This window comes from Hyaena hyaena, unplaced genomic scaffold (genome assembly GCF_003009895.1).
Source record: "Hyaena hyaena isolate Hyena2069 unplaced genomic scaffold, ASM300989v1 scaffold_20, whole genome shotgun sequence".
In the NCBI taxonomy this organism is placed as follows: Eukaryota; Metazoa; Chordata; class Mammalia; order Carnivora; family Hyaenidae; genus Hyaena; species Hyaena hyaena.
The window spans coordinates 5,353,595-5,367,627 of NW_024080652.1; the positions used below are offsets into that span (position 1 = coordinate 5,353,595).

The window sequence follows — 14,033 nt, forward strand, 5'->3', positions numbered from 1 at the left end:
TTTTATGAATACTAATTTTTATGTGTCAAGTTTCTGTAAACATCTGTTTTTAAAACCTAGGTTTTGATTGATTTCTTTGCATCATCTCAGTTTTCAGAACGTGAAAACATTAAGGTCGTGCAAAGAAAAGTGCGAGTGCTTTGAGATAAATCCCCAGTTAGTTCAGATAGTATTTTCAGCTGGCAGAGTCAAAACAGGCAATAGCCATTGTGGATTTTTGTTTTAATTCCAAAGTTCAATTTGAATATTACTCTCATTGGCAGCAGTAGTTAATTCCAAAGACAAATCAATAAACTTGATATATTAGCTTTCATTGGATTATATCAGAGTAACCCCCACGTCTCAGTGACTGGTAAAAAAGCAAAGCAGTTCTTACTCATCTTACACATCAGCTCTGCCCCCAGCTACATCCCTCTTCACCCTAGGATCAGTTATTATCTGTGGTTCCGGGAAGGGATGTATATTCTCGTATATTCTGTACAGGTGTATCTGTATGGGTCTTCTGGGTCGAGTTCATGAGGTTGTTCAAATCTTCTGTATCCTTCTGATTGCGGAGGGCATTGATAGAGGAGTCTGAGTCCGTTTTCTGTCAGTTATTAAGAGGTACAGTAGAATCTGCTCTGATTACAGATTTTCCTTATAATTCTAGTTGTATTTGCTTTGAATGCTGTGTCAAGGATACAAATTCAGAACTGATACAACGTTTTGTAATTTTAAGCTTTTGTTATTATGAAGGGACTCTCTGTAAGATTAAAAGCATGCTGAGGATTAAGTCTGATATTACTGATATTAATATTTATCCCAGTTATCCCAACCTTTTTTTTTGGTTAGAATTTGCCTTTGATTTACATTGCCTGAAAATAGCTTACTGTTAAAATTTTGTTAATCTGTCAGTCTTGATCACTTATCATGGAACATGTGTTCCGTTTACATTTATTGCATCTATGAGATCCTTGGAATTTTATGTACCTGTTTTGTATTATTCTTCCTACCTACCTGTTTCAATTTTTCTGTTTTATTCTTTTGCTAGTCTTCTTTTGGATTCTTTTTTTTGAGGGGGGTCAGTTTTTCCCACCTACTAGTTTGGATTTTAGATACTGTTCCTAGTTTTTGGTATGATTATACTGGAAGTTACAACATGCATATTTAATTTGACGAAGTCCAAAATTAATGTTTTAGCCCTCCTCCAAAGAAGCTGGGACCTCGTAGAGCTTTCCCTCCATGTGAGGACAAATGAAATCCCAACCTGCTTTTTTGTCCTGATCCCACCTCTTCCCCTGTCATCAAGGGAGCTGCTTTGTTGAACACCTGCTTTTGGAAGACCACTCCCCACGTGGATCTGTGGATCTGGAAGGAGAGCTGGGTCACTGTCCTCTAGGCCTCCTCGGTAGCAAGAGCAGACACGTGATCATTGTTAGTTAGCCTGATAAACAATTGAAGGGAGGCATCAGAACTAAGAGGAAGGCACACCTGATAACATTTCTGGTTATTTTGCTGCATTTATGTTTTGTTTTATTTCAGTATATCAGTCACGATATTTATGACCCTTGGTTATTACAGTATGAGAACAGCAAGACGGGGGATTCTTGTGCGGACAGCATTTGAGAAGGGCTGTGGTCTTGTGTCCCTATGTGAGGAGACAAGTCTGAACTCAGAGTTGTAGTTTTCTGAGACCCTTTATGGTGGCCCTTTTGGGTCCCCAAGCACTTGGTGTTTTTTTATAAATAACAAAACACACTTCCTGAGTGAACACAACAGAAATGCGGCAGGAAGCATATGTACTTGAAATACCACATTTCTGGGTTAATCACATTTAGTTTATAAAACTGTCTCAGGGCACCTGGGTGGCTCAGTCAGTTAAGCATCCTTCTCTTGGTTTTGGCTCAGGTCATGATCTCACAGTTTGTGGTTTCAAGCCCCGCGTCAAGCTCTGTGCTGACAGTGTGGAGTCTGCTTGCTATTCTCTCTCCCCCTCTCTCTCTGCCCCCTTCCCTGCTCACACACTTGCTCTTTCTTTCTCAAAACAAATAATAAACATTTTTTTAAAAACCTGACGTATCTCTTATATATTGGCATTTTCTATTCTTCACCCTCTGTCTATTCCTGGAAGTTTTATTAGACGTTGTTGTTGTTTTTCCTGGACCGGTAAAAGCTGGATGCTCAGCTGACAGTTGTCTTCTGAGTGGTTAAGGCCCAGGGTTTAGTTTTAGCGCTATTCTAATTCATTTTTTCACTAAGCTGCTTGTTCTTTTTGGGAGTAGTAGTTTAACCTACTTTATAAAGAAACTCAAACATTTCAAAGTTCACAAGCAGCTCCCTTACAATTACCATTAAAAAGCCAGAATTGACAAGATTCTTTGTCATTGTACATTTTAAAAGAGGTTTATTTTTGAGAGAGTGCGAGTGGTGAAGGGGCAGAGAGAGAGGAAGACCCAGCATCTGAGGCTGGCCCCAGGCTCTGACCTGTCAGCACAGAGCCTTACACAGGGCTCAAACCCACGAACTGTGAGATCATGACCTGAGCTGAAGTAGGACGCTTAACCGACTGAGCCACCCAGGTGTCCATCATGTAAATATAATAAATACATGCTTTTTGTTAGCATTCTTTTTATATAGGTTTTACCCAGTACTTTTAGGTCTCGTATTTAAAGGCATATTCTCCAAGTACTTAGACTGGATATTCAGAGAATAACTTACCTAAAGTTGTACTGGTTTCCATATTTTGGGGTGATGATTATGCATATTGCTCTCCAGAATTAACAAATAAAACTTTGTTTTAAATTTGTATACCGGTTCAACAAATATGACTCCTTGAAACATTTTATGTGAGCCTCCTAAGTCATCACGGGAGAATGTTCACTCCTGTAGGCTAGGTGTTTAGAGGGAGCCCTTCACCCCTCAATGGCTTTCATTGGCAGTGCAGAGCTAACAGCTATTGTTAATTTAGCTGCGCTGCCCAGACATTGATCAACAGCAAAACGTTAAAAACAGTAATTGTTTCTCAGAAAATTACAGGAGTTACCATATGACCCAGCAATTTCACTTGTAGGGACATATATCCAAAATCATCGAAAGCAGCATCTTTGAGAGCTGTTCACACACCCATTTCAGAACAGTATAATTCACAGTAGCCAAGAGGTAGAAGCAATTCAAGAGTCCCATCGGTGAATGAGTAAGTAAACAAAATCGAGTCTATCTATACCATGGAATATTAGTGAGCCTTAAATAGGAAGGAAATGCCAGCACCCACTCCAACACGGATGTACCTGAGGGCGTGATGCCCAGTGAGAGAGGCCAAACCACAGGAAGACAAGTGCTGTGTGGTTCCACCTGTGAAGTATCTACAGCAGCCAAACTCACAGAGACCGAGAGTGGGGTGGCGGCTGCCAGGGACTGGGTTGGGAGGGCTTGGGAGCGTGTTTAATGGGGACAGAGTCTCAGTTTGGGAAGATTAAAAGAGAAGGACGGTGGTGATGGCTGCACAGCAGGGTGAATGCTCTCAGTGCCCCTGAGCTGTGCACTTACTGGTGGTTAAGATGGTGGTGTTACGTTACCCAGTTTTTCCCACACTTGTGCAAATCAGTGATTACTTAGTTATTTAAGGTGCTGTCCCTGCTGTCCTCTGTGCTAGCAGGATGCTACTGCGCCCTTAGGAGATCGGCCAGTCAGTGCTCCGCGTGCCCAGTCTCCTGTCCAAATAGAGGCTGTTGACCCAGGGAAGCCTCCACCTTGCCTAGCAGTGAGGGGTCACGTTTGTTTCATTGGATAGTTTTGGGCTCATCACCTCTGGGCCCTAGTAAGCAGGGTCAGCAGCTCCAAAGTCCCCTTGTCCCGGCTCAGTATGTGCAGTGGCTCCGTGGCAGGAATGGTCAGGTGGCGTCATCCCAGTGAACCAAAGAAGGCACCCACCTGCGAAGGTGTCCCCCCAACACACCAAAGCCTCGCTTCAACGCTGAGCCCTGCTCCCCCCTGGACGTCCCACGGCCCTCCCTGAAATAGGCCATCCTGAGCAGTGGGGAGGCATCCGAAGCAAAAGTACCCGCTGGCAAGGATCCAGAGGACAGAGGGAGTAGTTTGCACTTGGTCATAAGCAGCTGCGGCCACAGTGAAAGGAGCCACTATCTTCATATGTGCTTAGTGGGTCAGGAGCTATTGAATGAACATTGGCCTTTTCAGTCGTCATCAGGTGGTGTTCATACTCGACGATAACATCTTTTAAATAGAAAAGAGAATATTTTTGCACTTAAGTAATTCTTGTGAGGTGGAATTACCAGTCTCTTGTTGAAAAGCACTTTATCTTTGAATTTTTATGAAAGAAAATGAAAAGACAGTGTGTCTGGTAGCTGGACTGTAGCCACCAGTTTGTAACCAGATGGTGCAGGTCTCTGGGGAGGAGAGGTGATTGTGGGGTGTCGTCTCCGGCTTTTTGCCACAGAAGGTGCACAGTGCTCGCCCGTGAATGTCCAGGCAAGGAGATTGCTTCTGGGCAAGGACCACGCATTCAGCACAAATGTACCAGGCACCTACTAGGTACAAAGAGCTGTGCACCGCATTCCAGGGAGCAGAGGTGAGGCATGCTGGTCCTATGAGCCCCCTCGGGAGCACCTTCAGGTCATCCGGGCCCCTGCATTTCCTGCCTGCAGAGCATGTCACTCTGGAAAGTTACCTGACCTCTTTAAGTCCCAGTTTAGACATCTGTAAAATGGGGACAATACCACCTACCCTGTAGACTACCCTGACCACTAATAAGCTGGCAAATCAAGTTTGGGAGCACATAGTAAGTGCTCAAGACAGGAGTTATTTTTATTCATATTTAGTTACCTAAAATTGATCACAGTTAGTGATTGAGTCAAGGTCTGAGTAATGTGTTTTGAAGTTTGGCAGTTCTGGGTGCCTGGCTGGCTTAGTTGTTAGAGCATGCAAGTCCTGATCTCAGGGCCGTGAGTTCAAGCCCCACATTAGGTGTAGAAATTACTTTACAAAAAAAGGGGAGGGGGTGCAGGGAAAGTATAGCATTTCTAACTAGGATCACTAGAGAAGGCTTCACTTTGGAGAACGTGTTTGCTCGGAGCATGCAGGAGCAATCGGATAGACCAGTTAGTGGGAACCGCCTCAGACAGTGCCCCGCTGGGGGAGTGGGGGTGGGGGTAGGGCTGGGGACACATATGTCCTCGTGAGAGAGGCAGGTTAATGTCTACTGGCCAAGATTAGCTGGAAGGGTGAAAAGCAGAGACCGGCCACTCTGGAACCCACACTGCAGGCCAAGGTGGAAGAGAGAGGAGTACAGGTTACACGTTGCTCTGTCTTACTCTTTCTTTCTTTTCTTTTCTTTTTCTTTTTTTTTTTTTTTTTTAGAGAGAAAGAGACAGAGCATGAGTTGGGGAGGAACAGAGAGAGAGGGAGACACAGAATCAGAAGCAGGCTCCAGGCTCTGAGCTGTCAGCACAGAGCCCAATGTGGGGCTCGAGCCCACGAACTATGAGATCATGACCTGAGCCAAAGTCAGCTGCTTAACCAATTGAGCCACCCAGGTGTCTCTGTCTTACTCTTTCTGTGAGGTGGGGTGGCAAGAGCTCATTTTACAGGTAGAGAAACAGACTGAGGGAGATGAAGGTAGTCATTGAAGTGCCAAACCTGGGTCTGTCTGCCTTCAGTACTAGGCTCTATGTTCTACTTTATTTGGTTAGTTGACTTGCCTAAGGTCACATGATCACCAGTGGCAAAGTAGGGGTTTTAATTTATGGTTTAATGTTATTCTGGGGAGACGGGGAACACCTGTCCTCCTGAGAGAGGCAAGGTTGATATCTGCTGGTAAAGATCAGCTGGAAGGGTGAAAAGCAGAGACAGGCCACAAAGAAAATGTGGTTTGACGCTTGTACACGTTTTCCACCAGAGGGGAACCTCCATTTTAGATCTGTCCTTTCACACAGAAGATGCCTAGTTAATGGCATGTCTTAGTTCTACATGTGTTCATTAAGTACGCTCATACACCAGGGAACTTGCTAGATGCTGGGCATACAAAGGTGAACGACATGTTCCCGCCCCCACAGAGCTCAGGAAGAAGAGAGGATGTGAGTAACAGTGGAACAGAGGCGCAGTGTCTCTGGCCCAGGGGCAGCAGCGCGGACGCTTGTGCCGCAGGACGATGCAGCACGGTCAGGCTTGACGGCGAGGGCGTGGCCACCTGGGCCCTGCTGGGGTCCTCTCCCTTCCTCACGCCTGGCGCTGCCTGGGGCTTGGTGAAAGCAGAGCGTGGACTTGGCGATGGGTTGGATGTCTAGAGACAGAGCAAAGTGAAGAATGAGGTCTTCGATTTTGGTCTGATCCACTGGGAGAACGGTGACCATCTCAGCCATTTCCTGAGATGGAGCAGGTTGTGAGTTTTGCACCAGACCGGTTCGATTTGAGGTGCCTCTTAGGGTGTCCAGGAGAGGGCGTCAAGTCAGCAGTTGGGAAGAGGAGTCTGGGGTTCAGGAGGAAAGCCTCAGGAGGGCTTTGAGCCTGAGAAACACATGAGAGAGGGTTTTTAAAGCCATGGGATGGATAGAGTCACCCAGGAATGGGTTGAACTGTGTCAGTACTTGCTGATCGGTGAGGGGAGGAGGACCCGGCACAGGGGCCTGGAAGAGGCATGCCAGTGAGCTAGGAAGAAACTGGGAGGCAGGTGGACAGCGAAGGGATGGCTCTACCATGGCAGTGCTGGTGAGGGGAGAGTGGGGTGGGAGAGGGATGCCGGAGGTGAGCCAGTCAGCATAGACCAGGTTTCAGAGTGCATCTGTGAAGGGGGGGGCGGGGGTGGCAGGTGCAAGAGGGGTGTGGAGGCAGAGAGTGGCTTGCTGGTTCTTGGTTGGACCGGCCTGGGGCAGGGGTGTGTGTGTAAGCGTGTGAGCACAGGGGGGAGGAGTCCGTAGCAGCAGGATGTGCTGTGTCAGGGGATGGACACTGGCAGATGGGGGCCCAGGCACCCAGGAAGCAGCCTCCGGCAGGGGAGATGACCAGATGGGTACTGGGGCGTTCGGCTTCGTGTGGGTGTTTTCTTCCGTCAGCAGGGGCTGAGTATGTGGCTGTTTATGCCAGGCTTGCCCCCTTTTGTGCCAATTTTGTTTAAAAATCATAAATTCTCCCCCAGAGTCCTCTTATTAAAAGTATAAAAGACTGTAATTTTCCAGTTATAGCCATTCACTGGTTGCATTTTTACGCTATGATGAAAACTCCGTGTTCCCGGTGCCCTGAAGAAAGCTGGATAAGCCCTGGCAGCGGCTTGCCTGGGGATTTAAGAGGACGCTAGCCACAGCTGTCTGAAGGTCCGCTGCCACTCATGCCTAAGTCATCCCAGCCCCTACCCGAAGGCAGTCCTGAGGGTGGCGCTTTGCTGCCACCTAGTGGCAGTCTTTCTGGGAGGTTTTGAGGACCATCTGAGAAATTAAGAGTGGGATCAGTTTTAATTTGGAATACATTGCTGTTCTTAGTAGGTTTTTTTTTTAATGTGTATTTATTTTTGAGAGAGAGAGCGAGCATGAGCAGGGAAGGGGCAGAGAGAGGGAGACACAGAATCTTAAGCAGGCTCCAGGTTCCAAGCTGTCAGCACAGACCCTGACGCGGGGCTTGAACCTACAGACCGCGAGATCATGACCTGAGCCAAAATCGGACGTCCAACTGACTGAGCCACCCAGGCGCCCCCTTTGTGGTTTTCTCTTTAAATAAGGGACCAAAGTAGTAATTCCCTGTCTGCTCACCAAGTGCCACTGAAACATACAGGAAACCGGGCGTCTCAGTATGGTTTTGTCTGTTTTGGATAGAACGAATCCAGTTTTAGTATTTATTTAATAGAAACATTTTTGCTGTAATTAAAGATTTTATGCTGATTTTTCTTTTAAATGATGGCACCAGGAGAGCCAACCATCTTTCTAGAACATAGAACCAACCCTGTGTCCTGCACAAACCACCGTGAATCCTGTCAGGCTCCTCCGTAGTCATTGCTGTCACCTCCTCACCCAGCTTAGAGGTGTGCCCGCCAGCCTTGTGCTGACTGCTGACATTGCCCCCTGCACTGCGGGTCGAGAGAGGCCAAGCTGGAAACGTTAGGGGCGGTATATTCTCAAGCAAAATTGGTATGTATCCCCTTCTGCTGAGGCTTGGGGAGTGAATTATTGTGGAGAGAAGGCTCCTTGAGCTCTGTGAATGGTGATGAGTATCCATCTGCCCCTCGAACAGCATGGAATGAACTGGGCAGGTCCACCTACACGTAGAGTTTTCCCGACACATACAGGCCAGTGCTGTAAACATGTTTTTTCTTCCTTATGATTTTCTCCACATTTTCTTTTTTCTGGCCTACTTTACTGTAAGAATATAGTCTATAACATATGTCACATAAAAATATGTGGTGAGCAACTCTGTTATCAGTAAGGCTTCTGCTCAGCAACAGGCTGCTAGAGGTCAAGTCTTTGGAGAGTCTGAAGTTCTATGTGGATTTCCCACTGCTCAGTGGTGGGTGCCCCAACCCCGGCCTTGTTCAGGGCTAAACTGTGCTTTAGATAACCTTGAAAAATAACTACACCCACTCCGTCATTCTCCCGTCGTGGCCAGAGTCACTTGTGAAGCGTTCCCCGTTTGCCAGCAGCTTCTGTTTGTTTGGGGAGCTGGCCAGGTGTGCCGCAGCATAATGCTCCTTTTGTGTGAGGTGCTTTTTCCCTTAGACGGATATGGCAGGAAAGGGGTTGGGCAGATGGATTTAAGTTGCCATTTCATTGGTAATGTAAATAAAAAGCTGTTCATTTTCATATTTAGTTTCCATGCGGGCCACCTTATGAAAATCCCATTGACCTGTAGGCCTGGAGCTTTTTGCTGATCTTTGACTGGATTAATGTATTTGCCATGAGGATCGTCTTTATCCCCACCCACTCCAGCACTAGATGGAGCCTAGCCTGGGAGAAGGTGGGGGCATGTATTTTTATTTATTTATTTTTTTTGTTTATTTTTGAGAGAGTGCATGCACAAGTGGGGGAGGGACAAAGAGAGAGGGAGACAGACTCTGAAGCAGGCTCCATGCTGTCAGTGCAAAGCCCGACTTGGGGCTTGAACCCATGAATCGCGAGATTATGACCTGAGCCGAAGTCGAAGTCGAATGCTCAACCAGCTGAGCCCCCGAGGCAACCTGGGACATGTGTTGTTCAAAGGCAAGAAGGGTCCCTTTCTCTCCTGGAGAAGCTTGCATTTCCAGCATCATGTCTGGGAAGAAATTAGAGGTCGGAGATGCGGGTCCCGAGGGCACGAAACTGCTTCCCTGGCAGAGCAGCTCCATTAAGTTTGGGGGATCCAACGAATCTGTGCAGTTGACGTGAATTTATTTTACATTCAGTCTTATAAAGTAAACCCCTAAGTAGGATTTTCTTGACAGGTTGGTAAAACTAAACAGTAGAAGTGCAGCCCCACCGTTCATTGCCTGTGGCCTCGTGGAGATTTCGTAAGCTCCCTGAGCCTCAGTTCCACCGCCAGGAAGTGTTTCAAATTGCAGGAATGATTCGAGGCAGCAGGTGTAGACACTCCTAGCACAGTGCTTGACACGCTGCTCACAAGTTTCGGCGGCAGTGATTATTAATCCCAACATTATCATTGACTCAGGAATAATGACAATCGAAAACTATTGGCTTGCTTTCTAAATTTTGTTAACCATTTATATAAAGCTTTAATTTGGAATTAAGTCAGATCAGTAAACGTTTACTCATTGTGATAAGGAGAATGTGGAAGATTTTATTTCTTTAAATGTGTATTCCCCAAAACATACAGTCCTAAATTAAAGTTCTGAAAGAGGGACCCCTGCCTGGGTGGCTCAGTCAGTTAAGTATCTGACTTCGTGGTTTGTGAGTTTGACCCCTGTGTCCGGGCTCTGTGCGGACAGCTGAGAGCCTGGAGCCTGCGTCGGATTCTGTGTGTCTCTCATCTGCCCCTTCACTTGGGCATACTCTGTCTCTCTCTCAAAAATAAACACTAAAAAAAAATTTTTTAAATAATGTCCTAAAAGAGAGGCAGATTAACACGGGGCAGTCTAGCAGGGTACCTGGAGGGCCCAGCATTTTGGTGGATGTGCCTCAGGTGGCGTCCGGTGTGAGTTTGTTCGTTTTCCTGCCCGAGCTGTCATCCTTTCTATATAGGCTTAGTAATTTTGTGAATTTTTCTGGAGGGGCTGGAATGTTCTATCTCGGAGTGGTCTCGGGGCCACACAGCCCTGGGGAAGCTGGCGGGGACTGGTCAGCACTCAGCATGCTTTCTTCCCTCCTCTCCCACCTGGTTTCCTTCCGTTCCCTCCCTCCCCGTTCGTTGCTCACCAGTGCTGTGGCCCTAGCCTTTGTGATGTAATGTTCTCTCACCATGTGTCCTAGAATCCGTAAAGGCAGCGCAGATGGCACCATTTATTTTACTCTCCATATCATCTCCGTTACCTAGAAATTTCTATACCTCTGCACTTTGTTTAAATTGTGCATCACTGAAAATTTATCTAACTTTTACTGTTTTGTTTTACGTGTTCATCTAAACTAATAGTTTATTTAAAGATAAACTAACAGAATGATGTTAAAAGAGAATAGTATTTTCTATAGTATTTGGGTGGGTTTACTTTTTGTAACTTGGAACTTGCTCTTTATTAAGGTCAAATCTTGAAAAATAATCATAAATAACCTTAATAGTTAACATCGGCGAAGGCTCATGTTTGGTCGCCAGTGTGTCCGCCTCGTCCCCTTTGGAAACTGACCTGGACTGCCTTTTGCAGGGTGACCTAAAAGCTTACCTGCGCAGCGAGCAAGAGCACATGAGGGGGGACTCGCAGACCATGCTGCTGCAACGGATGGCCTGTGAGATTGCAGCGGGCCTGGCCGCCATGCACAAGCTGCACTTCCTGCACAGGTGGGTCCGGCCAGGCTGCGCCCTGCTCCCCGCCCAAGGGGCCAGCCTTCCGGGGCCGTGCTTCGGAGGCTATGTGAGCAAAGGCTGTCCTGGACATCCTGGGTCAGGGAGAGGGGAGGGTTGGGCTTTGGTCAGATCAGTACCAGGGGACAGGACATCTGCCTAGAGCCTGAGGTCTGGAAACCATTTCCGGAATGTCAGAGGATGTGACAGATGGCACGTTGGGGACAGAGCTGGGGGCAGTGTCAGTCTCCCTGCTGACCTCTCTCTGGGCGCCCCTGTCACGTCAGCTTCGGACTCTGGTTTTGATTGTAAGGTTCCAGGGTGTGTCCCACTGCCCCTCCCTGGGAGGCGAAGGGTGGGACTGCTTATCTATTTGTAGAGGGTCACGGCAGGGGTGCCAGTGCCCAGCAAGCCTGCCCACCCCCCCCACCTCAGCCTCCCAACCCAGGCTGGGTTGTAGGTGGTCAGAGGGTGCAGGAGCCACACAGCAGTCAGCATAACGTATCTGTGCGGACGCCTTTCTGGTACCACTTGAAAAGCTGCAGCTCTTTGGAGCACAATGCATTTGGCTCAGACCAATGATGTAATTTTTGTGATTAATTTTTTGTAACAAAAGGCTTTGAATCCTATCTGAGCTGATGGTTCTGTGAACCCAAAAGGAGATTGCTGCTTATTCTCTAGCCTTCTGAGCTCTGATTTATGTTTAAAATATGCTTGAGGGGCCCCTGAGTGGCTCAGTTGGTTAAGTGTCCAACTCTTTTTTTTTAAGCTTTTTTTACTTTTTATTTACTTATTTTTGAAAGAGAGACAGAGCTTGAGCAGGGGAGGGGCAAAGAGCCAGGGAGACACAGAATCCGAAGCAGGCTCCAGGCTCTGAGCTGTCAACACAGAACCCCATGTGGGGCTCGAACTCAAGAACCATAAGATCATAACTTAAGCTGAAGTCAGACACTTAACCCACTGAGCCACCCAGGCTCCCGTAATGTCTGACTCTTGATTTTGGCTCAGGTCATGATATCATGGTTCCTGAGTTTGAGCCCCAATTGGGCTCCATGCTGATAGTGTGGAGCCTGCTTGGGATTCTCTGTCCCTCCCTCTCTATCTCTGCCCTTCCCTTGCTCTCTCTCAAAATAAACAAACTTTAAATACATAAATAAAATATTTGCAATTATTTCTCAGGTTTCCAGGGAAACCAGCTTCTCTTTAGTTGACTTTAATTAAATAATTTAACACTTAACAATCCAAAGCCCTGAAAAGGAACACCTGTGTGCTTTGACTTTAAGGTCTGTGAAGTATTCTGTTTTTTAAAAGGTAGGTTGCATAGGAATATATTTATAGTATGGTACCATTTTTTTTTTTTAAAGAAGAAAACACCTGCTTGTATTTGTGGAGGTGTGTGTGAGAATAGACGTGGAAAAGTACCCTGTCAAACTCTCAACATTACTTCAGGGGAGGAAAGAAAGAAAATTATTAACGCTTTTCTCATACATCTATATCTTATTTGGCATGCATAGTAAGTAAATCATTCTGATAAAGGGCTTTATAAAAGACCCCAGAGATTATGGGTTTCTTCAAGCCCAATGCAGAATCCCTTATATAAAACTTCAAAATGTAAATAATCTATTTGCTTCATATAGAGAAATCTTATATTTCATTTCTTTAATCTCTTACAACAGGTTCATATCCAGCATATTTGTATTGTTAATCTTCTGTAAATCACAGTAGGTTAGTCCCTAAAAGGTGGTTTAGGAATGTTTAAACCTTGGAAGGTGGAATGTTTAGATCTTGGAAGGTGGAGTGTTTAGAGAGAGTCATGTCAGACTCAGCAGCACAACAGAGCTTTCAGAGGCAGCTAGAAATTACATTTAAAGCCCAAGTACATTCCTACTACTGTATTTTAAAAATTGGCGAAACATCAGAGTAAATGCAATCTTTTCCTATGAGTTGAGGGTTTTTTTAATCTTTATTTATTTTGAGAGAGAGAACACATGCATGCATGAGAAGGGGAAGGGCAAAGAGAAGGAGAGAGAATCCCAAGCAGGCTCCACATTCAGCATGGAGCTCAACTTGGGCTTCTACTCACAGCTGTGAGATCGTGACCTGAGCTGAAATCCAGAGTCGAATGGTTAACCGACTGAGCCACCCAGGTGCCCCTTCCTGTGAGTTGCTATAGGTTAAAGTCCTACTTGATTTAGACTTTTGTGAACCTTAGAACAAATAAAGGTGACAAATAAATGACATTTGTGTTTGGCTGCTATCCAGGCACAAACACTCAAAGTAAAGAATATTCTTTAAAGTATTAGCAGCTCTCGCTCTCTCTGTCTTTTTTAAGTAGCTATATTTTATGTAAAATTCCCCCTTGGGGCAAAATTTTTGATTTTAAGCTTTTTTTTTTAATGATAGCAACCTGTATAGCATATTTTTACATTGGAATTCAGAATATTTATTGGCTGACTCAAAGTCAGGTTTCTGTGTTGGTTGAAAATAGAATAGCCCACACATCCATCTAAAAGCCTTTGGCCATGTTTGGAAACTGACGTAGGAAAGCACCCGCAATTATAGTTTATTTTTGCTGGTAGTTTAAGAGGAGACCCATGCCTTGGTCTTAGGTAGCCTGCATCTCCGAGGCTGACGCGTGACATCTGTGAAGGCCACGTGTCAACAGCAGAAGCCGCCAGTGGGTTATGTTCCACACCATTCTGCCACTCTGGCCGAGAGCCTGGGATTTCCCATCCCCTGCCCATCAGGCTTTCTGAGCTGCTCCAGTGAGATGCCACAGATCACTGCGATGAGCGAAGTGCACAGAGGTTCTAGCGAGTAGCGTGGGCCTCATGGTGGCTCAGGTAGCTGCAGACCTGTATGACCGTGGCCTTGAGGAATGGAGTACTTGGGTGACCGTTGTTAACAAGCCTCTTTAGGATTTTCCTGGTTTGTTTTTATTTTTTTTAAGTTTATTTATTTACTTAGTGCGCACGCATGTGGGAGGGGCAAAGAGAGTGAGAGCGAGCGAGAATTCCGAGCAGGGATAGTGCTGATGGTGCAGGTAGGCCTATGGGGTTCTCATGAACTGTGAGATCATGACCTGAGTCGAAACTAAGAATTGGATGCTTAACCAACTGAGCCTCCCAGGT

General features: G+C 46.1%; 1 protein-coding gene across 1 annotated transcript in view; it reads left to right on the forward strand.

The window, feature by feature from the left end:
* Positions 1 to 14,033, forward strand: part of LMTK2 (lemur tyrosine kinase 2) — a 78,881-nt gene that overhangs the window by 37,188 nt on the left and 27,660 nt on the right. The window contains exon 7 of the mRNA XM_039226058.1: positions 10,766 to 10,899. Coding sequence (XP_039081989.1) covers positions 10,766 to 10,899 — 134 coding nt within the window. The remainder of the gene's footprint in view (positions 1 to 10,765; positions 10,900 to 14,033) is intronic.